Source organism: Salvia hispanica, chromosome 4 (genome assembly GCF_029641045.1).
Source record: "Salvia hispanica isolate PSC_SH4W2 chromosome 4, Shi_PSC_v1, whole genome shotgun sequence".
Classification (NCBI taxonomy): domain Eukaryota; kingdom Viridiplantae; phylum Streptophyta; class Magnoliopsida; order Lamiales; family Lamiaceae; genus Salvia; species Salvia hispanica.
Genome location: NC_142695.1, coordinates 52,566,361 through 52,588,533, shown reverse-complemented (window position 1 = coordinate 52,588,533; position 22,173 = coordinate 52,566,361). Strand labels below are relative to the sequence as shown.

The 22,173-nt window shown below is 35.9% G+C and overlaps 3 protein-coding genes across 3 annotated transcripts; 2 read left to right on the top strand and 1 right to left on the bottom strand.

The window, feature by feature from the left end:
* The first annotated feature begins 8,003 nt into the window (after positions 1–8,003).
* On the top strand, positions 8,004–9,295 carry LOC148929411 (uncharacterized). Its single transcript, XM_089069815.1, has 3 exons — positions 8,004–8,114; positions 8,277–8,414; positions 8,999–9,295. Exons 1-3 carry the CDS (start codon positions 8,004–8,006, stop codon positions 9,134–9,136), a joined length of 387 nt encoding a protein of 128 aa, XP_088925941.1. The 3' UTR covers positions 9,137–9,295.
* Positions 9,296–10,590: 1,295 nt separating this feature from the next.
* LOC148929410 (Inosine triphosphate pyrophosphatase family protein) lies at positions 10,591–14,228 on the top strand. The gene is made up of 8 exons (XM_089069988.1): positions 10,591–10,769; positions 10,856–10,920; positions 11,076–11,139; positions 11,214–11,223; positions 12,284–12,315; positions 12,411–12,523; positions 13,774–13,850; positions 13,976–14,228. Exons 1-8 carry the CDS (start codon positions 10,628–10,630, stop codon positions 14,088–14,090), a joined length of 618 nt encoding a protein of 205 aa, XP_088926114.1. The 5' UTR covers positions 10,591–10,627; the 3' UTR covers positions 14,091–14,228.
* Positions 14,229–15,774: 1,546 nt separating this feature from the next.
* Positions 15,775–19,224, bottom strand: LOC148929409 (putative pectate lyase 8). Its single transcript, XM_089056261.1, has 7 exons — positions 19,005–19,224; positions 18,601–18,660; positions 17,879–17,956; positions 16,645–17,287; positions 16,463–16,566; positions 16,229–16,367; positions 15,775–16,140 (listed from the first exon to the last, which is right to left on the bottom strand). The coding sequence occupies exons 1-7, from the start codon at positions 19,106–19,108 to the stop codon at positions 15,919–15,921; spliced, it is 1,350 nt and encodes a 449-aa protein (XP_088912387.1). The 5' UTR covers positions 19,109–19,224; the 3' UTR covers positions 15,775–15,918.
* Positions 19,225–22,173: the final 2,949 nt, after the last annotated feature.

The window sequence follows — 22,173 nt, the reverse complement described above, 5'->3', positions numbered from 1 at the left end:
TTTATTTTTATTTATTTTTTATTTTTTAATTTTTTTATTCAATAAAAACTTGCCGGAGTAAATAATGAAATACATTCACTAAATAATGAACTAAATGAAGTATGTTATTGAAATACATTAATGATACAACAAATTTTAGTGTTAAACGTTAAGCAGTAGTAATGACTATATCAATAAATAATGAACCAAATGAAGATTAGTAATGAAGTAAATATGACATTTTTATTGAAATACAATGTTAACTGTGTTAAACGTCAAACAGTAGTAATGAACTTATTACTTCATTCAGTCATACTATTACTTCATTTAATTTTTTTTGGTAAAGAAAAGCAGGCAAAGCCTGAAACTAACATAATTAACGGATGTAAGAAACACATATGCTATCATGGATCAACCAACTACGTAACCTCAAAGGCGGAGTATCTAAAACATGAACTCTTCTAGAAAAACTTCATTTCATTAGTTTATTACTTCATTTAGTCATGCTATTCAATTGTCATTTACCCTATTATACATCTTATTTTATCAATACAAACAATAATAGAAAATAGTCTTTAATGTGTAATAATATACATTAGTTGCATAATTTCTTCTTACATAATTTAAACTAAATTTAAACTCTCTCTTACAAACTAAATTATCTTTTAAATTATGTTTCACAACCAATTATTTTGTTATTAAATCATTTTTACAATTATATGTTATTTTTTTTTATACAAAAGAAAAGCTCAAGCTGAGGTCACAGCGAGCAAAACAGTCGATAACAACACAAACGAACATAGCAAAAATGACAACCAAAAACAAAGTAGAAACCTCCCACTAATGTGCCACTAACCAAAAACCCATATGCTAAGCAAAGAAACACTACAAGTCGGCAGCAACCCGACCACGAGCCATTCCTCACCGAAAAGCCACATCACCAGCTCAACCAAGAATAAGACACCAACAACAGAAAAGCAGACATCGGAGTAAAAGAAAGAAAGAAAAAGTAACAAAACCACAAAAAAGCACACCTCAAAAGCCTTCTTCCATCTAGTTCCTTTTCCTTTCAAAGTCTCGCCAGCCTCTAACATCGTTTAAGTTTTCTGCCATTTGTGTAGGGGAAAAAGGGAATCCTGAGCACCAACCCCTCACCCATGTACCAAGTCGCCACAAGAGTTTTCTCTTTTCAAACTCCCAGTTTGGAGTGAAGTCTTGGAAAATTATTTTATTCTGGATGTCCCAAATCGTCCACGAGACGACATAGAACATGGAGATCCATATCTTCTTGTCAAACCTCTTGAAGGGGGCACCAAGCCATGAGAGCAAGCATGCTTTTGGTCCCTTTGGCAAGCAAATCGATATACTCCAGCAGTCACAAGAAAAATACCACAGTTTTGATGAAACTTTGCAGCTGAAGAAAAGGTGCTCGATCGATTCAGATTCACCCTTGCAAAAGGTGCATAAGTTGTCTTCAATCCTCGGAGTTCCTAATCTGAAGAGTCTCTCTTTAGTGTTGAGTCGCCCAAGAAGTACCAACCAAACATGGAGCTGAGCACGAGGGGGGGCGAGGTTCTTCCAAGCTAGTCGTTCGGGTTCATTTGTTGCCTGCTCATTTTCCGTTTGCTTATTAACCTGCAGAACAAAGTTAGAAACTGAAAATAAAGTATGATTGTCCTCACACCACACCCTCACATCGCTCGTATTTTCCTTCAATACTATCAGACTCACGGCCATTAGGAGTTCTTCCACTAATTCCTCCTCCCAGACAAAGAGTCTCCTTTTCCATAAAAGGTTCCACCTCCAGACACATCCATCCTATCTCCTCATCTTCTCAATAAGCTCTTCCTTTTGTGTGGATAACAAGAACAAACGAGGAAACGTCTCATTTAATCTGATCTTTCCCACCCAACGGTCTTGCCAAAATCTCGTGAGCGCCCCATTCCCAATCTTCACACGAATACCATTTGCTGTCACTTCCATTTGTTGTCACTCCCAAGCATGCTTCACACGAATACCATTTTCACTTCCTGGATCTCTCTTCTGAAATCTGTAATCTGGCTCCAAATGCTACTATGGCTCGTAACATGTCTCTCTTGCAAGTCGTTAAAATGCTCTATACCATGATTTGATTTAATGATTTGCTTCCAAAGTGGCGTTTTTCTCATCCATGAATCTCCACCAACATTTAAAAAGCAAGGAAGCATTCTTCAAGTATAAATCTCCAACACCTAAACCACCTTGTTTCATCGGTTTCTGAATTTTCTCCCACGCGACCAGATTTCCCCCTTTAGCTCCTTCTTCTTTGCCCCAGAAGAATCTCCTCTGAAGATGAATTATACGTTTGGCTACATTCTTAGGCATGCAAAAGAGGCTGAGGTAGTACATCGGCAAATTGTTGAGGACTGCTTTGACAAGAACAAGTCTGCCTGCTCGAGAGAGACTTCTTGCTTTCCAGAGGGCTAATATTTTTTCCACTTTGTCTATAACAGGTTTCCATGTAAGAATCTTTCTCGGGTTAGCCCCAATGGGAATGCCTAAATAAGTAATAGGCAATTTGGCTACCCCACAGTTTAGGACCCTCTTGGTAGCTTGAATCTAGTTTTCTTCGCAGTTTAACGGGATGAGGGCTGATTTTCTAAAGTTGACATGGAGTCCAGACATCAAGGAAAAACAACGAAGAAACTTCTTGTAGTTGTTGATACAATCATCATCAGCAGGGGAAAAGATTATTGTGTCATCTGCAAACTGGAGGTGAGTAATCGGCACTTGTCTAGACCCAACCATAATTCCTTTGAAAACACCAATTTCTCTTCCTTTGAGGATCAGCCTATTGAAGGTTTCGTTCCTCAGGGCTTATGGTTTGGCCTTTCTTGGTCGTCCTCTTTTCCTCAATCTAGTATCTAGATTTTGTTGGAATCTATGCCCGGTCAATGGACTTTGACCAATTATAATTTTAACGAGATATTTAATTTTGCAAAATTAAATGATATAGCGTCGATCTACGTTCGGAGTAGATGACCGTGGTATATTCATTTTCTCAAATCCGATTCCCGGTGAGTGAGAAATAATGGATTAAAGTTGTGCAAAATTGCAAACTAATTAAATGAGCTATGAGAGAAGCTATGTGATTAATTAAGAGAGTTAATTATCCCACATTGAAAGTTACAACCTTATTAAACTAGTATTTAATAAGAAGGATTATTACATGTAATAATTATAGTGGACTAGGATGGGCTGTAAGAGCCCACACGCCCGCCGCCCTCCCCGCCGCGAGCCCGTGCCCGTGTCCTTGGCAAGTGGTCTTTGAGTGGTCTTTGGGCTGTTCTTTGGGCCTGGTCGTGGGCTCGACCCAAGGCTAGTGGGTCTAGTTCTTTTTGTACCACCACCGTTTCCACGTCAGCGAGCCAAGCGGGATGACACCTCGACAGTATGACGCGGTAAGCCAACGTGGTTGATATGTGATAGTCCACGTCATGATCGAATCTAGAAGCTTCTAGATTCAGCCTCTCAGCTCTGTAATGCCTCGTAACCGACAACCGTTACAGTCTAGCATTGATGACAGCCATCATGGCTGTTGACCCCCTGCAGTGGACCGAGCCTATAAATAGGCTAGCCATTCCATGCATTCTACACACATCAAACACTAGAAAGCATTCTGCATCATAAGCTCTCTCCCTCTCTGCATTTTTTTTCTGTCGAAAGCTCTGCCCTCTCCTCCATGCAGTTCGCCGGAGCTCTGCTGATAGCGGTGCTGCTTCATCAGAGACGTAGCCGTTTTATCTTTGGGAACGAAACGCCAATCCGAAGAGCACTACCGGGGCGTATCTCGTCTTGCGGAAAGAGGCCTCCTCGACTCGGCTAAATTCCTTTTACAGTTTTACTGTTTCGATTTTTCCATTATAATTTCGTTTCAGTTTGTTCTTTTGTATTCCTTCTTTTGGGTTGTATTATGCCCGACTTTTATCTCTTGTAAATCACATAATCACCAACAGATTTGGTGCCCCATCTTTCGGTAATTCCTTCAGCACCGCCTCTTCATTCTCAGCGTACAAACCCAGCTTCTTTCCGAGAGCCCACACGTCAACAACCTCTTTCTCTTTCGAAGCCAATTTTCTAACTGCGCTTCTTGTTAGTCTTTTTAGTGTAAAAACGATTATATGTGCATATAATTCAAATCTTAGTGTTATCATCCAATTAAATAATTGTAGTAGTTCATATTAAATTATTTTATTAATAAATAATCTTTAAAACTCTAAGTTATAAAAATGACTATTGTAATAATTTTTTAGTCATCTTAAGAAATAATGATAGTCATTCACATCTAATTAATTTATTATTTAATAATTCTTAAAATTCTAAGTTATAAAAATGATTAAACTCATATATAATTAATTTCTTAGTGGTGTCATTCAAAAAAAATACAAAATAATAGTCATTTGCATCCAATTATTTTATTATAAAATCTTTTTAAATATTTTAAGTTATAAAAATGGCTGCATGTGTGCATAATAAATTTCTTTGTGTTATCACATCCAATTCTTGTATTAATAATAAACTTTAAGATTCTAAATTATAAACGAATACATGTATATAATAAGTTTTTAATATTGTCATCCAAAGAAATAATTATAACCATTCCTATCTTATTATTTTATTGTAGAACATAGTACTAGTATTAATCAAGAAGAGCAACAACAATATTGATAAAGTGGTGGATAACACATCCCTGATGCAAACCCAAACCTCTGGCAAACCTCATTGCAATCAGAAAAATCTTCACATTTTCCTTGGCATTGAAATTCACGACCTTCTATCACCCCACAATCTGATAAAAAAAAGAAAAAAGAAATACACTAGTTAACAAATGGAGTACCAATTAAAATTTTTTTAACCAAGTAATTTGTTTTGTCAGATTAATATGCAAAAAAATCAATTTTAAGAAATAGATAAGGGTGTGAATACGTTAATATATTTACCAAAGGATACCAGCAAAAATGTTATCATGAAGAGTGTTGTCAATTTCTTAGTGATGAAATTGGGGGCTGCGTTCTTCATTTTTGCTCAATATTTTCGAATGATAATATGATAGTACGTAAGGATACAAAAAATGTTTCTATGTATACATATATATATATATAGTTGTAGAGATAGAGAGACTATTATAAGTTGTAACATACACATTTAATTGCAAATTACCTTGATAGATAACGGCAATATTACAAACGGAATCTCAGAAGTATAATTAATCTCCTTTAATATGAGTGATTTTCAAATTAAAAACTATGGAGAAGTCTTCCTTCACTTAATGGAAATAAACAAATACAAATATAAATACATAAAATATGGAGCAATAAGTAGTTAACAATTACCCCATTAATAGCACGATAGTTACAAGAGTTAGTGATCAATGTCGAATCATTCCTAAAGATCGAACTAGAGATCAAATTTAGGTCATCCATTTTTCTTAATCTCGTGGTTATGAATTAATTTAATATTTTATTTAATATGTACAAAGTAGAGCTCGGTGTAATGCGAATCGAGGAGAGCGACGAGGACTGAATTGGAATTGATCTGAGCGGCGGAGTTTGCTGGTTGGGCCGGCAATGCGGAGGCGAGGAAGGCGAGAGAGAGGCCATAGATCTGAGAATCCATGGCGATTAATGAATTTGGGGATTTGTCGGTCTAGAGTAATAAGTAAGTCTGTTGATTTCTCTCTCTTGTTTGGGAGAAAACAATGAGAAAAAATATGTGCATTGGTTTGGTTAATTAGTGCTATGTTGTTTGGTGAAATATTAGTGGGAAGAGGAAAGGAAGGAAACAGACATTAGTAGTATATCCATTTTTTTTTTTATTGTTTTCTACATCAAAAATATCAAATCGATTCTTGAATACTTTCCAATATTTATACAATATATAAAAGAAGAGTTTGGAAGAAATTTACAATATTGTCATTTAATTTAAAATATTATTATTAAATAGAAAATGTATAGTTAAAGGCCATTTAAACACATTTTATTAAAAGCTAAAATGTGTGATTAAGTGGAGTGAGTGAGAGGTTTTATTCTTCATATTTATAGGTTTTGATTGTAGGAAGTTAATTCTTTTTATTTTAATTATAACGAGGTGGAAGAGAAAGATTTTGAAAGAAATTAACTTCTATTTTTCTACTATAAATATATGGCATTTGATAGCTTATAATCCATATATTTCTATCTTTTTTTCATTATATTCTTTGCTAAACATTTTGCAGAGATTTGATCAAATTTCAGGTACTCTCTTACTCTCATCGTTATTAGCTTAATACGAAGTTTGTTTTCTACATGATTTTTATTATATAATAATAATAATATTTGTTTACATTCTCAGTTCTTCCTATTCAATTTTATTGCTTTAAATATGAAGTTTGTTTTCTACATCATAATTTTTATTATATTATAATAATAGTAATATTTGTTTATAATTTTTATATAATAATATTATTTCTAATTTTATTAATTAATTTACAATCTAAAATAAATATTTTCAAATATCTTCATTTGTGCATAGCACATATGCACAAATGGGATATTAGTTTATTAAATATGTGAAATATTTATTGATGCCAGCGAACATGTAATATCAAATAACCTACATTTTTAGTTAATGGTTTAAGGTAGAAAATAGCGGGTAATACACATTAATTACTATTTTTTTATTATTATTTGTACTGATAAAATAAGATGCATTTGTGGTTAATGGTTTAGACCGTAGGGTAGAAAATACTATAGTCGGTAATACATAGGGATGTCAGTGCAGTTCGAACCCGATAGGCTGGCCCGAAAAACCCGCCAAAATAATAGGGTTAGGGTCAAAAAATCGCAACCCGATAATGAATCGGGCTTAACGGGCTGGCCCGACGGGTTACCGGGTCAGCCCATCGGGTTATATAAAAACCTTATAAATTATTATATTAAATGCCTGGTAATTATTATCCACGTAATTGAATGAAAAACGATTCAAAAAATAATTTAGTTTGTGGGAGTGAGTTTTAATTTTTTAAAAATGGAATGAAGACAAGAAACGTCCTCTTTTTTGTTAATGGACATGAAATTATGCGTACATTACTACCTAATTGGATAGAAATGATTCAACAGAATTGATTAGAAATTATGGAATTGATTTGAAGAGGTAGTAAATCATTTCCTCAAACTTGTAATTAAATGTTGATGTTAAGAAACTTATTCTTTCCTAAATGATCACAAAAGGTTAAATCTGTAACACATTAAATAAATTAATGGTATAATTTTTATTTTATATGTAAAATACCTAAAATGTCCACTTTTGTATATACAATTTTTGTTAATTTATCACTACTCCATTTTTATTGGATTCAAATACGAACTTTAAAGTCTCACCGTGAATATTCCAAAATCATAAGGTAAGTCAATAATTGATTGTTGGTAGGATTGATTAATCTATATTCAGATACATGATTTTCTCCTAAAAAGTGACCGGACAGGTTAGCTACGGTAAATAAAAAATAAAAAAAGGTTAAACTTTATTCATAATCATTCAAATACAATAATGGAAGATTTCTAATATAGTTGGAATATATTGAAAATCTTATCCGAAAACACGGGAATAACCGGTAAGTTCATCTCCAATTAGGATATCTCATTCACCATAATATTTATTACTCCTAAAATAAGTTTATTAATATTTTTTTTTTACTCAAGATACGTGACCATCTAACTAATATCATAAACTACCAAACACTTTATACGAACATTACATATATATGCAAATCAAAACACTAGCACATAGTATAATATTCTTATACATTGCACAAAAAAATTATATTATGCTTAAGCTAACAAGCATATGTTTTATGTATTTGCAGATCCTTCAAAACTGTATGTGTATTTGCATATGCTTCAATCCCCATCACAAAGTAACCGATTTTTTTGCAAAGAAACATAATTTCCTTACATGTGTATTTCTATAAATAATCTAATTTAATCATCGCAAAAATGAAGAAAAAAATGGCCCTTCACCGACTAACTTCCAAATTCATAATCAATGGATCACACACATTTCTCAACAATACATGGATTTGCAGAGGGTTTGTCTCTGCCACCGCGCCATCTCACAGAGTAAGCCACATTAATCAACTGATTTGTTTTAATTATTGAATTGAATCATGATGGATTGGAAAACAATGATGTTGGATTAATTAAGCTCAATTCAACACCTAAAATTGGTAGATTAATAATGCACGAGATTTAAAAAAATTGTGTTATGATTTGATTAAATAGGAGAAAATCGATAAAGAAACGTGCGAGAAGGTCATAGAAGCAGCTGAAACGGTGAAAGAGGGATCGAAAGATGTGGTTAAGGAAGTCAAGCGCGTTGGCGAAGCTATCACCGAAAAGGTCACCAAGGCTACCGGAAATGTATGCAATTTTCTTTTCTCTTTCTCTATCAAAATTCAAATGATTTGTGTAACAATATTATTTTTTTATACCATACTGAATTTTCGGCATAAATGATTCGTGTAACATAAATTTATCACTATTGTGTAAATTGTAAAACATTTATAAAAGTTAGCATGTAAAAACACATGTGCACGCTACACGCGCCTCCCACCTTGCGTGTTGCACACTCGCATGCCACGGCCTATCGGGTATGTGCATGCAACATGCGCATAGCCCCACGACTTGGCTTCATTCTGCTTCAAGTACTAAGTTTTTTTAATCTGCTAATTCTTAAAAAATAATCTCCCATCCATGAATGTCTCCCTTTGATTTGAAACGTAGTATTAGTTATTTGAATGTGAAATGACACGTTAATATTAGATATCCTAAAATAGCAATATGAGATACTCAATAATAATAAAAAAAATTTAAATGGTTAAATAACTTTTAATTTAAAGGTCGCGCCACGGAGGACTTGAACCTAAGACCTTTGACCTCAGGCATTAAGCTCTCTACCGCTTGACCAACTCACACATACAATAACAATAATTTTGTGATGACAGATGATGGCTGATGCAGTCAAGAAGGGATTTGAACACGCAGCGGATAAAGCGGAGAGTAAAAAAAGCAAAGATATATTGGAGACCGGCAAAGTCGTCGCCCAAGCCGTAAAGGAAAGGATCGATAAAAAGGATAAATGAAAACACACACATACACACAAGCACAGAGTAGTTCATTTGCAAATTATTTGAAGTGGATTGGGTATTTGGGTATCATATGATTAATGTTAGCCTAAGATAATGTATTTATTTTCATCTGTGCAATGTTCAACTTTCAACGACAATAATATCTATGTTATTTGCAACGAGTCAGCGACAGTAAGAAAACTATAGGTCAAATCTCTTTAGTAATAAGTACTATTTCTAAAACTAATTAAGTACTATTTTCATTTGTCTAACATGAAAATACCCAAATTTGACGTGGATATTTTGTTTTCATATATTTTTCGTTTGAGCACCAAAACAATGGGGCATATATCAAATTTGGCTTCTCTGCCTAATAATAATATCACTATAATGAAATTAATTATAACCAATAGTTAATAATATAACCAAAAGTTTTAAATGATCAATAAGAATTTGGTGGTTCATATAATCATATGTAGGGTGATGCGTAAAATTAATTATAATTAATGAAATCTCATCTTTCTACACTTTCTTCATTTTTTTCAACTATGATTGACTGTACCGCAAAACAATGTGTACAAATGAACAATCTTCTAAAATTTCATTCGTGTGGAATTTCTCGCTAGTCACGCCCATTTGTATTTCTAATATTCAGAGACGATATATTACTAGGGACGAGTAAAAAATTGGCAGTATTATTTTTCTAAAATGAGTGAAAAAAATGAAATAATTTTATTACTCCCTCCGTTCCTTAGTAGGAGTCATTCTTTGATCGGGCACGAATTTTAAGAAATGTAAAGAAAAGTTGGTTGAAAAAGTTAGTGGAATGTGGGATCCATTTTTTTATATTGGTTTTATAATAAAATGTGAATGAATTGAGTCAGTGGAGTGTGGGACCTACTTACTATTTATGGTAAAAATAAAGTGTGACTCTTAATTGAGGACAGATCGAAATGGAAAAATGTGACTCTTAATGGGGAACGGAGGAAGTATTATAGAACATAATGAGTAGTAGTAGTATATGCCGAAACACATGGCGATAAAAAGAGAGCACAAAGTGAGATTTCCTCAATTGCACTATACTGCCGTGACTAATGTTCTACTGTAGTACATATTTTCTTCGGTTTGTCCGTCATTACATATCCCATTTATATTATGCTCCTAAGTCCTACCACTTTAATTTAACTGTTCAATTTTTTTTTTCCGAACATGCTAATATTTTTTATGTCACATGTTACTTGCATTTTTCTATTTTAGTTCGTCCTAAATTACTCATATTATATTTTAAGTAAGAATTATGGTAGTTATTAAAATATTAAAATTAATTAAATAGTTTATTATTAAATGATATCCCATTATATTAAAGTACTAGTAGTATTAATTTAATTATATTAAACAATTAATTTCAAAACAACCATCTGAAATGAAAATTGTGAATAATATGAGGATGAGTATATAAACTTTCTTAAAAAAAAAAAAGGCAGAGAACAAAGAGAAAGAGCGGGAATGATGGCGGCGGCGGCTGGTGGAAGTAGGGCGGCGGTGCTTTCGCAGCCGGTGACATTCGTAACAGGCAACGCCAAGAAGCTCGAAGAAGTTCGCGCGATCCTCGGCAACTCGATCCCCTTTCGCTCGCTTAAACTTGATTGTACGTTATGCATCCATGATCTATCCATCGCCGTTTGTGATTTGTTTACTGAATACTTTTAGGATTTTGTGCTATATTTTAACCAGTGCCAGAGTTGCAAGGCGACCCTGAGGAGATTTCCAGAGAAAAGGCACGATTAGCTGCGAAAGAGGTACGAACAAATTGTGCCGATAATATGTTTGTATAAATGTTTATAAGAGAATGATATTTATGAATCGTAAAAGTGATTAGTTGCGAAAAATATACGAACAATTTGTGAAGAAAATATGTTTTTATAAATGTTGATGTTTATGAAATTTTGAAAAGGTAAACGGGCCGGTGCTGGTGGAGGATACCTGCCTTTGTTTCAATGCTCTGAAGGGACTACCTGGTAATATTGATCTATTAGCATAAGTCATGATGATTGTTTTAGAATATGGCTAATGATTGACACAATCTTTGCAGGGCCTTACATGTAAGTTCCTTGCATAATCGTCCATCACGGTGAAGTTGGTTTTATAGCATTTTTGTTTGGAGCTTTATGAAGTGAAAACTCATAAACTAGTGAAATTTATCGTATGATACTTCTCTAGGGCTTGGATTGTTATGGGAACGTAGTAATTTACAGTTATATCGAACTATGATCTTGTATGTAGATAGTCGCCTTTATCGGCCACATAGAGGTTTCTTTTCTTTCATTGGATACAATGTCTTGCATCTAAGAGAATATGGCGTCTTGTTCGTAGGTCATGGCAACTTTATCGGCCATATTAGATGTTATTGTCATAACAGTTTATGCTGATATAACTCAACGTTAACAAAGTTTTATGTACCTTAAACCTTTCATGCCTAAAGGAATGGTTTTCTACTTGTCCTTGAAGTTACTTGGTGCTGATTGTTTATGTTGATGAAAATTATAGTACTTAGTATTTGATTTGATCGAATATGTGGTATCATCCTCCATATTTGGTCCCTTGCAATATCATACTAGAATGTCTAGACTTTTCCTTTAATGCTCTAGCTTATGCATTGTGTATATTTTGTACATCAATCTTGCTTTGCACTTTGCTCCTTTATTTTGCATACTATTATACTACCCACTCTTATGTTTGCAATTTCTTTTAGGGGTTCATGATAACAAACCTACGTGAATAACAACCACTTTTATACCTCCCCACCCCTCTCTGTTGTCCACATCTTTCTTTGGGTGTGCTTAATGTTGTAATTTTATTTTGGGATCTCTCATTATGCTTCTTTAACAGAATTGGACCGTGTAATGACTAGCAAGCTTTACCACTTTTAATTCTAGAAAGATTGAATTAGATATGTATATATCCTAAGACTGCTTTCAAGTAATGTCATTGTGAGGAAGGTGAGACAAATACTCTATGCAATTTTTCTTCTTCTTTGGCTACCAAATTTGACATTTTCTAATTTGTTAATGTGCACAATCGATCAGTTTATCTTCAATTCCATCTAATCATTTTGCTTTTTGTGTTATTCTACCCCACTGATGTGGATAAACAAAATTGCAGCAAGTGGTTTCTGCAGAAGATTGGTCATGAAGGTATCATTTCCAAGCATAGTTTCTTGTCTTGTTGAATTATTTGTGAAACTTGCCTCCTAGTACTTTATATTGATGTTGCTTCTGTTTCTCTTTAGGTCTAAACAATATGTTGATGGCTTATGATGATAAATCTGCTTATGCTCTCTGCGTATTCTCTCTTGTTATTGGGCCAAATGCAGATCCAATTACTTTTTCAGGGAAGACTCCGGTATGCTCTATGCTTCCTAATTCTATAATAAATTCCACAAAACTAGATCCAGTGGCTTGATTTTCTATACAAATTGAAATAGATGCATGCTACTTTTAGGGGAAAGAAAAAGAACGAAAAGAGTTCAGATGATATTACTGACTAGTCTCATTTTTTTGGTAAATCAGCGCTTAAAGCGATTAATTTGGTTGAACACAACAGTATATTATGATTTGTGAAATTCCGCTAATAAACTCAACTTACCCACCCAAAATACAACCCCATTCCTACCAACATAAGAAAAGATTTCAGTAAAATTGTCCTTATTTGCTTATCTTCTTTGAATATCTGTTTAGTTCATAATTACTGATTAGCATGTCAATAAACAAACATCTCCTTTTAACTAATACATTTTCCTGAAACTTCAGGTCTTTCTGTCTAATACCGATGCTTTGGTACAACTGAGAATTTTACCTAACCTAACAATATGGAATATTTTATGCTTAGAGCAAACCAAATATAGTTTCACCTTCAAACTTCTAACTAAATAGGAGCTAATGCTGCTTGAGATGTACTCTCTCCTTCCCACAATAAGTGTGACATTTTATCTTCGTCACGGAAAGGAAGTGGTGTTTAGTGAGCTAAGTGGTAGTAATAAAGTAGAGAAAGAATAAAGTAGAAAAGTGAAGGCGAGTGGAAGAAATTTAAAGGAATGCGCCTCACTTATCGTGAGACTGAGAGAGTGCATCTGGGATAGTGCAGCCTGGATCAGTTTATTAGGCTATTAGCAAAAGTGGTTGTCCTTATTTATACTTTTATGTCCCTTATCTTAAGGGAATATTCAATACAAAAGTGGTTCATCTTCATATATTGGTAGTGATTAAACAGTTAACGCTCATGAGCTGGTCTAACATCGTACCACTTTTCCTCGCCCCTAATAACTGGTAGACAATCTAACCAACTCTGCCATCACAAGTCATAAGTTGTACTACAATTTATATTGCCAGAATTTACTCGTGCATACATGTACCAAACATTTTTGATGGACAAACTCAGCGCATGTACTTTCATTTCTTTTACTTGTAACCCTCTCTGTATTGGCTCTGATTTGGTAACTTTACGTGAATGTTCGACTTTACAACATATGGATGGACCCTGTTTTAGCATTGAACTAGTACCTTCCATGTTGGGACCGTGCATATGCATCCGACACTTACTCACAAAACACGCATATAGTACAGAAGTGATATAACTTGCCGCTGCCATTTCAGGGAAAGATAGTTCCTCCTAGGGGACCAACTGATTTCGGATGGGATCCAGTTTTCCAACCTGATGGATATGACCAAACGTAAGTTCATTACTCGACTCTCTAGTAGTAAAGACTTTGGTTTTATTCATTACGTAGCATCATAACTCAGCCAACCAATTTGCCATAAAAGCCGGCCTACTAACCAACCAATGTGTTTTTTACAGTTATGCTGAGATGCACAAGGAAGAGAAGAACAAGATTTCTCACCGCTACCGGGCCCTTGCACAGGTGAAATCACACTTTGCTGAGGCTAATTATGCTTTCCAGAACGAATCCTGAACTCAAGAATGCTCTGTCCCATTCATAGAACATGAAAGCACGTTTATGCAAATTATTAACCCCTATTTAAGAGCTACTAAGAAAATGGTTTTGCTGCAAAATTTTACTGTTATGCAATGTAAGTAGTTTTTTGCTTTATTGTTTTATCCTCCCTTGGCTATTTGTTTCATGAAACATTAGATTAGATGCTAACAACCATTTGATTTAGATTAAAAAAAAAAGTTGGAAAGTGATTGAGATTATTCTGATTGAAACTGCATCTGCATGTACCTTAGTCTGTATTGAATGTGAGAGTGACACATATGTATATAAACAAGTAACATGGAAGTGGGCATCGATGGTGAATTAATTAATTGTGACTGTGGCTGTTGGCCCCATTTTGTCTATACGAAAAGAGAAAATTGTTAGCTCACTTGCTATATGGACCCATCATCACATGCTAGGCTATGTGCTTCACCAATCGTTACATGTGACCAGCGATGCATCCTACGTATTTAATTTTACATCTTAATTAAGTACTACTATTAAGTTATAATTAGAGTATTTATTCGATTTGTTCTTTCAAAGTCGTTTTTAAATTTGAGTTTATTGAATTTAATTTAATAATAAAATTACTTTCCAAACTTATAGGAGTCTAATTTTACTATGACCAATGTAATTGCACAAAAATGTAACATGTTAATGTCCATACCTATTACAAAAAAAATCTCGTTTTATAAAATGTAGTTAGCGCCATCGTATCCATAATTTAATGACAATATTGCAATAGGAGTAATTATTTATCTATTTTACGATAGAGGTGTGCACTCTTCTAAACTTTCATCTATCTTATTAAAAAATTATTTACAAATTAGTAGTAGTATTAAACTAACAGTCAATAATAGCTACAAAATCCAAACAATTCATAATAAAAGAGAATTACAGATATCAAACTATAAAATAAAGAGCTCGAATTTCGATTATAATGTCAACGGAGTACAATTCACGATCAACCTTAAAACCAAAATTCACAAAGAAAATAAATAACTAGGAGTATTTTTATTCTTCTAATTATTAACTAAAACTACTACTAATAAAATACTTACTATAAAGAAAAATCCAACGGTTGCTTTTTAATGATAAAATACAATCGAGGATAGATAATCAGATCTGTCGAGCATGCTGTAAATTGTAATAACCACAATGTATCACAAAGATGAAGTAAAATCCAAATAAAATAGAATCCACAATCATTCAGATAAAAAAAAAGTAAAAAGGTCGCTATCAGAGAACAAGAAGAAACAGCAAAAATATAGTAAAATCATAATGCATTGAACCTCACTACTTACATACTATGCATCATCTATTACAGAAGTTCCTTCTTTTCTTCTTCACCACAAAGTTTTGGACATTCACACTATAATATGGCTCCATACAACAAAATGAAAGGTAGATTCTCAAAGGGTAACCACAATTTTTGTGGATAATAATGATAAACAGATATTCATATATATATAGATGGATATATATTCTCTGTTACGACAGGGATGGGGATGGATAAGATTTTGGACAACGCTTCCGCGCCTGTTTCCAGAACAACGATAATTCTTTCCGACTGAATCAGGCCGAGGTTGCACAATAATGTGGTGATGGTGGGATGATGAAATGGAGGTGTGATTGGAGAATGTCCAGGCATGTATAAAAAATGTACACTTGCCAATGTGAATGAAGCATGGGAATTTTAAAAAATCGGCGAAAATAGGTATTACTGTAAGGCTTGGAATTTGTAGAAAGAAAGAAGGCGGGGAAAGAAGACCTTCTTTCATTGCTTTTTTTTTCATGCGGTAGGCTAGCACTGCCGCCCACGGCGGCAGCCAAGGGCCCCTGCACCGGAAGTGATGGATCCAACCATGGAGGAAGACTTTGCACCCAAACTCGAAGCACGAGCGTAGCTGGCTGAAGCTCCAGCTCCGGATGGTGTGAAGTAGGCTCCGTTCAGCATCAGGTCTCCTTCTGATCTCCAGTTCCAGCTCTTCCACTTACCTGCAGCCGTGTCGACTCTCTTTGTCACCTGATCGTAGAAACAGCAGACGTTTAATAAAATCTTGTTTGTAGAGAAAAATGTGACTAAGAAGTGGAAATTTTGAGACTTGCTGTACCTCCTTTGCAAAAGGATTGACTGGTGCAAGGTATCTGTTTCCTTGGCTGTTGATGGTGGGCTCTGCACTTCCACCTATCGCGTACATCTCCCAGTGAGTGTAGTCGTTGTTCACGACATGGAAGTATCCATGTCTGCACCTGAAAGGGCAAGTTGATACATAACAGATCAAGATGGATTTTTTTAAGCCAAGACAAATTTGGAAGATTGGAACATTTTTTCTTGATTGTAATACCTTGGCATTCTCTGGATGAGTCCCTCTCCAAAATGGTTGAATGCGATAGTCGCCTGCATCGACTTGTCTCTCATGTAAGAATCACTGTGGCCTAACAGAATCACCTGTTTCCACCCAAGTGTGTTAGTAAAAACTCTTCAAAATGCAAAACAGAGGAAGTTGTATTTTGAAGGAAGGCCTACCTCATTGTGGTGTGTGAAGTAGTTGTTGGAAATGGTGATGGCAGTGGATCCCATGACAGCGTCGACGAGCCCGTCCGCGCAGTTAGACAGCGAGTTATGGTCGACCCAAATATGGCTCGACCCAAAGATGGAAATCGCATCACCATCCGCCATAGTCCTCCATCCGTAATGCGAGGGTGAGCTCCTCACCATCGCATTACCAGTCGGCTTGCAGTCATGGATGTGCAAGCCATGGATGATGACATTCGTAACGAACTGGATCGTGATGCATGCGCCGTTAGCAATGTGCACATTGACTCCACGTCCATCTATGGTCTTGAAGCTGTTCATGATCAGCTCCTGCTTCAGCGTGATGACCATGTCGCGCTTGAAGACGATCCACAGAGGCTCGTCCTGAATGACAGCGTGGCGCAGGGTGCCTGGCCTCGGGTTGACAGGGTCGTCGTCACCGGCGTCTGTGACCACATAGTAGCGGCCGTCGCGGCCACCAATGGCATTGCGACCGAAGCCAATCCCGCAGTCCGCGAGGCGCTTGCGGTTCCTCTGCCAGTTGGCGTCGCAGCGCCAGCAGTCGTCGATGGGGTTGCCAGTTCCGCATGAGAAGAAACCGAGTTTTCTCCTCTCCGTGCTGTTTCTTGTGGCCCTGTACGGTGCAAAAGATTCCTCATCAAACTGTTGAATTTGTGTCGGTGGAGTTAATAAATATCTCTCTCTTTCTCTCTGGTTATACTTATTTAATTAACTAACTATGTAATATTGTAATAGTACTCCATAACAGACTCTGTATAGGAACACATGCAGTCACGTGAAAAAAGATACTAACACAGCTAATCCCACTTAGAATGTGATTGGAGAAGTAGCTTTCATAACTAACAAAAGAGAATTAAATATCCAGTTAAGGAGCAGAGATACAAGCAAGAACATGAATAATTATGAATTATAAAATTACCATGAGCATTATATGTGAAGGAATGTTGTACAAGGGAGTAAGAAAAGAGGCCCCCGTAATCCAATTCACACATTAATTAAATACTCAAAGAAAAAATCTGTAGAAATAAATACAGCATGTGGGTAGGGACGTAGGGCTGCTGAGAAAAAGTATAGTGACATTGAATTTTTGCTGACCACAACGAGAATAACTCATTAGCACTAAATGCAGAAAACGGCAATTATTTATCCAATAATTTTTAAATATTAGTAATAAAAATGATGTAACAAGAGAGAAAAGACCTACATTTCTACCATTCTTGCCACTTCTTCTGGATCATCAACTGCGTGCTCATTGTAATACTCCTCCTCAATTCCTTCCAACCTGCACCAATTTTTTTTATTAATAAATGCATAATCACATGACTCTGTAAGAAGTTTTTCTCGAAGATTGGGATCTGAGGTTTTGACCAGGAGTTTACCATTTAGGCTAGACCAAATCGACTATAGCTGATTCTCTAGGGAGGTCAATAAAATTGAAAAGGAAATAATATAAATGTTTCGCTGTAGTAATTCCACATGGTGGTGTCAGTTGCTACCGACATTTCACAAATTAAATAACTATACATACATAAATATTTTCTCCTATATTTTCAGCTTATTAATTTTGAAATTCCACTTTAGAAAGTGGCTAACGCATCACACATAACATGACTCACCCACCTATTGCACCACACACGAGTGTTGTACATTGAGAGAGAGAAAGGGGAATAAACTGATAACTGATTAAAGAGGATCAAAATGCAGTGCTACAAAAAAAACAGAGAGCAATAATATCTTAAGATAATTCCAACAGAAGAATCCGAGGGGGATTCGCCTAACATAACAACCGATTAAACTGTTCAACAATCTGCAGCAAATATGGAACCGATTCCTTTTCGCATAGTGTTCATTTTAGAAGATCCGACGGCTTAGACCAGAGTTTATGAAACCGACGGTTTAGATATGTGAAAAGTAGTGTTTACTCACTTTTCCGCCGCCGTCGAATTGCGAGAGCTCTGCAACAGCAACTCCTCTTTCTCAACCGCACTGCCGCAACAAAAAAATATTATAAATATAAAAATATAATGCGCTTCACAGAATCACAAAAATGTGGAGATTTTAACTCTGTTTATCCTAATCTGAGTAATCCTTCCTTTTCCATTTCCCAAGCATAAACAATCGCAACATTTTTCCGCAAAATGCAAGTGATTTACGAAGCAGATTTGAGAGGAATAAAATCGAAATAAATAAAAAGCTGCGAGATCTCTGCTGAAATCGCGAAATTCGGCATTAAAATGAGGAGAAATCAGTATTTTGAGAACTTTCCCCAAATCTTCAAGATGGAATCACAAGCATTTTGAAAAAAAACAGCAAAAATCGCGAAGTTGAACCTCAAAATAGCAGATTCTTCGACTTTCTGGATTCTACAGAGAGCTCCGGCGACAAACGCAAACAGCAGCAGCGAAAACAGAGGTAGCGATTTCTTAGACGCCATTACGTGAGCTCTCTCTCTCTGTGTGTGAGTTTGTATGTATAGGTGAAAAATGTGTGTATTTGATTCGGTGAAGAATGCAGAGCGAAAATGGAGCAGGAAAAGGTAGCGCTACGACCAACATAACGGACTCCTCCTCGTTTTATAGACTGTGACGTACACAGAAACGTTACACTTAACGTCCGTTAACTAACTGCCATTACTGCCACCCTCACTGCCTCTAATTACCGGTTAACTGCATTCACTGCCAATCACAATTGCGCTTTTATTTTTTTATTTTATTTTTCGTACTATCATAGTATTGCTTCTTTTTTTCACAAGAATCATACTCCTCATTTGTTCATTTGAGAACATTCAATTAAAAATGTATGTTTACGGATTTATATTCAGCGAGTTAATAACAAACTAACTTCTAGCCTAATTTAATGAAACAAAGATTTTATATACTTATAAATTACTTCATTGAATAATCAACGTAGTTCATTTATGACAATAAGACATAATGATTAATTATCTGAATAATGATGAATCGCATAACTACTTTTTTTCATTTCGCATAATATCTATTTAAGGGTTACATGTAATTTTGTTTACATCTATATAATCCAGACTTTTAATTATCAGATTTCATTAATATGAAAAAAGTAAAGATAGATTACTTAATTATATAAAATGCTTATACTTTTATATCGTTTTATCGAACTTTGATACTACTATTTTTTTATGATTCTAATAAGAAGTTATTTTTACGTGGGTATAATCCTAAAAATGTTTCTTATTATTCATGAGTCGTATGTATAGATATTAATTAATTAAACAAGTAAATGACATAGAGTTGAAACTGATAGGGACTCGAACCCAACCGGGAACCAGGCGACGATGAGCAGCCCATTCACGCCCGAAGAAGTGAAGATCCTTGAATATCTTTAGTTTATTATATTTCCATAGCTAGACTTATTTCTTGTTATTTAATTATGTTATATTTTGTATTCTTTTGATATCTTGCAAGGCAAGATATCGTTTGGGTCTAGTTTATAATATCCTCGGGTTTTCTTGTCGGTTCTTTCTCGAAACGAACTAGGAAGGTCGAACCGTCTAGGGTTGCGGATTCTATAAATACTAGAATCTCATAGATAATTAAATCATTGAGAAATATGAATTAACTTCTATTCTCATTCTTGGTTCCGAAACCTAGCACTCCAACGAGGTTTATCTTCCTTTTGTTCTTGTTACAAACGGTGTGCCGAATCCCGATAGAACGAGGTTCTATCAATTGGTGCTTTACATTGATTACTCTTCCTCCATCAAAATTGATCTCTCAAAATTCCTCAATCTTCCTCACGCCAGTTAACACAAATCTTTCTCCAATCCGTCAAAAACTCATTGCACCCAGATTTTTCTCTACATACGATGCCTCTTCTCGAGGAATCACACCAAAATACTTCTCCCACAAGTTCAATGATGATGGAAACAGCCGCCAACAGAAAAATTGAGGAAACCCTCACCAAACTGTCAGCCTCCGTCGCCATCGCGAGAGCGAAGGAGCCACCAGACCAACAACTAGTCGCAACATCTCCGCACAGTTGGGCGTTCCTTCCATCGGTCACTAAAGCACCGCTTGTGCCCGAAGCCCTACCACGCCTCCGTCTCAAACCCCCACGTTTTGACGGAGAGAATGCCCCGGATTGGATTAATAAGATCCAAACGTACTACAACCAAGACTACACACCGTTAGATGATCGTCTTTATCTTACACAATATTTATTCGATCCACCAGCATCAGATTGGATGGAGTATTGGGTGGAAAATAACAAAGGAAAGGGTTGGGATGACTTCTTGTCAGCCTTAAAGCAACGATTCGATCCTGATTTGTACGACTACGTCGGTCGATTGGCTACTCTCCGGCAAGCTTCTACAGTCAAAGCCTATCAAGCATCGTTCGAATCATTGCTACAAAAGGCTTCTCACATCGGGGATGCGACACTATCCTCTTTGTTCATTGCGGGTCTCAAATCCCCGCTGAAGCAGGTAGTCCTCATGCGGCGGCCTAGCACACTCAAGGAAACTTTCACCATCGCCCAGAAATTAGACCAGCGACAACCCAACTGCACAACGGCGTTTCCAGTCGTGAACCGGGAGCCCATTCGCCCGCCACCACAGCGAAACGAGGAGGTCAAACAAGAGGTATTTGCTCCGCCTTTCTTTGACGTGGCAGTTTCATGTGTGGTTGATGACAATCAGTTAGATGTTCTACCTTCAAATGAGTTAATGGATTCTTCGTTTGGAAATAAATTGGAGGTGGAATTGGTTGAGAATGATGCCCTCGTTGGCATAGATTGCACAGTGAACTCTAATAGGGTGCTTGACTTGAAGCATGGTCAGGGAGATTGTGAGGAGTCGAGGAAGAAGATTCACATGACATTGTCGATCCCATTGAATCTTGAGGTTGAGGGCCCGGTTCGTCTTTCCGGATTCTGAATTATTTGCGGATATTTTACTGACAGAGAATGATGATACGGGACTGCCCTGCCGAACAGCCAACTCTTCCTCGTCTTTCGAGTCATCGGCTGATGAGGAGCAAGTTGTCCGTGCTTCTCATTTGAGCAGCTCTAGCTTAGAAATTGTTGACCATTCTCCTCTAGTGCATTCAGTAATTCCCAAAAGGGTTGAAGCTTCCGAAAGCTCCAATAGCTTGAATCATCGTTCGACATCAGTATGTTCCGATTCTGATACTGGATTTCACATGAAGCTTGTCAAATGGTGTGATGATGAAGATGACGATGGTTTTCTTTATGTTGAATCTGCACAATCTGTGAAAGATTTTCCATATTCAGCAACTCCTACACTTTCTTATAGTGATGATACGAAGTCTTATGAAACTCAATTGGGTGAAAGTATTGACACATCGATCCTGCAGCCGCATCTGCTTACCCTTGAGGTGGAGAGTTGTCTCTTGGATTTGATGAATTCCAAGATGATGGAGATGCCCTTTTCTGGAAATGCCGAATGGGGCCAGAGATTTCGTGATGCGAATCGAGACATGTTTAGTGCCATATTCAATATTTTTG

What these genes read in the sequence shown, in the direction of transcription:
- LOC148929411 (XM_089069815.1), top strand. Translation starts at nt 8,004, where the DNA reads ATGGCCCTTCACCGACTAACTTCCAAATTCATAATCAATGGATCACAC. An exon ending in CCACCGCGCCATCTCACAGA is followed by an intron (nt 8,115 to 8,276) that starts GTAAGCCACATT and finishes TTGATTAAATAG; the next exon opens with GAGAAAATCGATAAAGAAAC. An exon ending in TCACCAAGGCTACCGGAAAT is followed by an intron (nt 8,415 to 8,998) that starts GTATGCAATTTT and finishes TTGTGATGACAG; the next exon opens with ATGATGGCTGATGCAGTCAA.
- LOC148929410 (XM_089069988.1), top strand. Translation starts at nt 10,628, where the DNA reads ATGATGGCGGCGGCGGCTGGTGGAAGTAGGGCGGCGGTGCTTTCGCAG. An exon ending in TCGCTCGCTTAAACTTGATT is followed by an intron (nt 10,770 to 10,855) that starts GTACGTTATGCA and finishes TATTTTAACCAG; the next exon opens with TGCCAGAGTTGCAAGGCGAC. An exon ending in CCTGATGGATATGACCAAAC is followed by an intron (nt 13,851 to 13,975) that starts GTAAGTTCATTA and finishes TGTTTTTTACAG; the next exon opens with TTATGCTGAGATGCACAAGG.
- LOC148929409 (XM_089056261.1), bottom strand. Translation starts at nt 19,108, where the DNA reads ATGGCGTCTAAGAAATCGCTACCTCTGTTTTCGCTGCTGCTGTTTGCG. An exon ending in GAAGAATCTGCTATTTTGAG is followed by an intron (nt 18,661 to 19,004) that starts GTTCAACTTCGC and finishes TTGTTGCGGCAG; the next exon opens with TGCGGTTGAGAAAGAGGAGT. An exon ending in GTGGCAAGAATGGTAGAAAT is followed by an intron (nt 17,288 to 17,878) that starts GTAGGTCTTTTC and finishes TGCACCGTACAG; the next exon opens with GGCCACAAGAAACAGCACGG.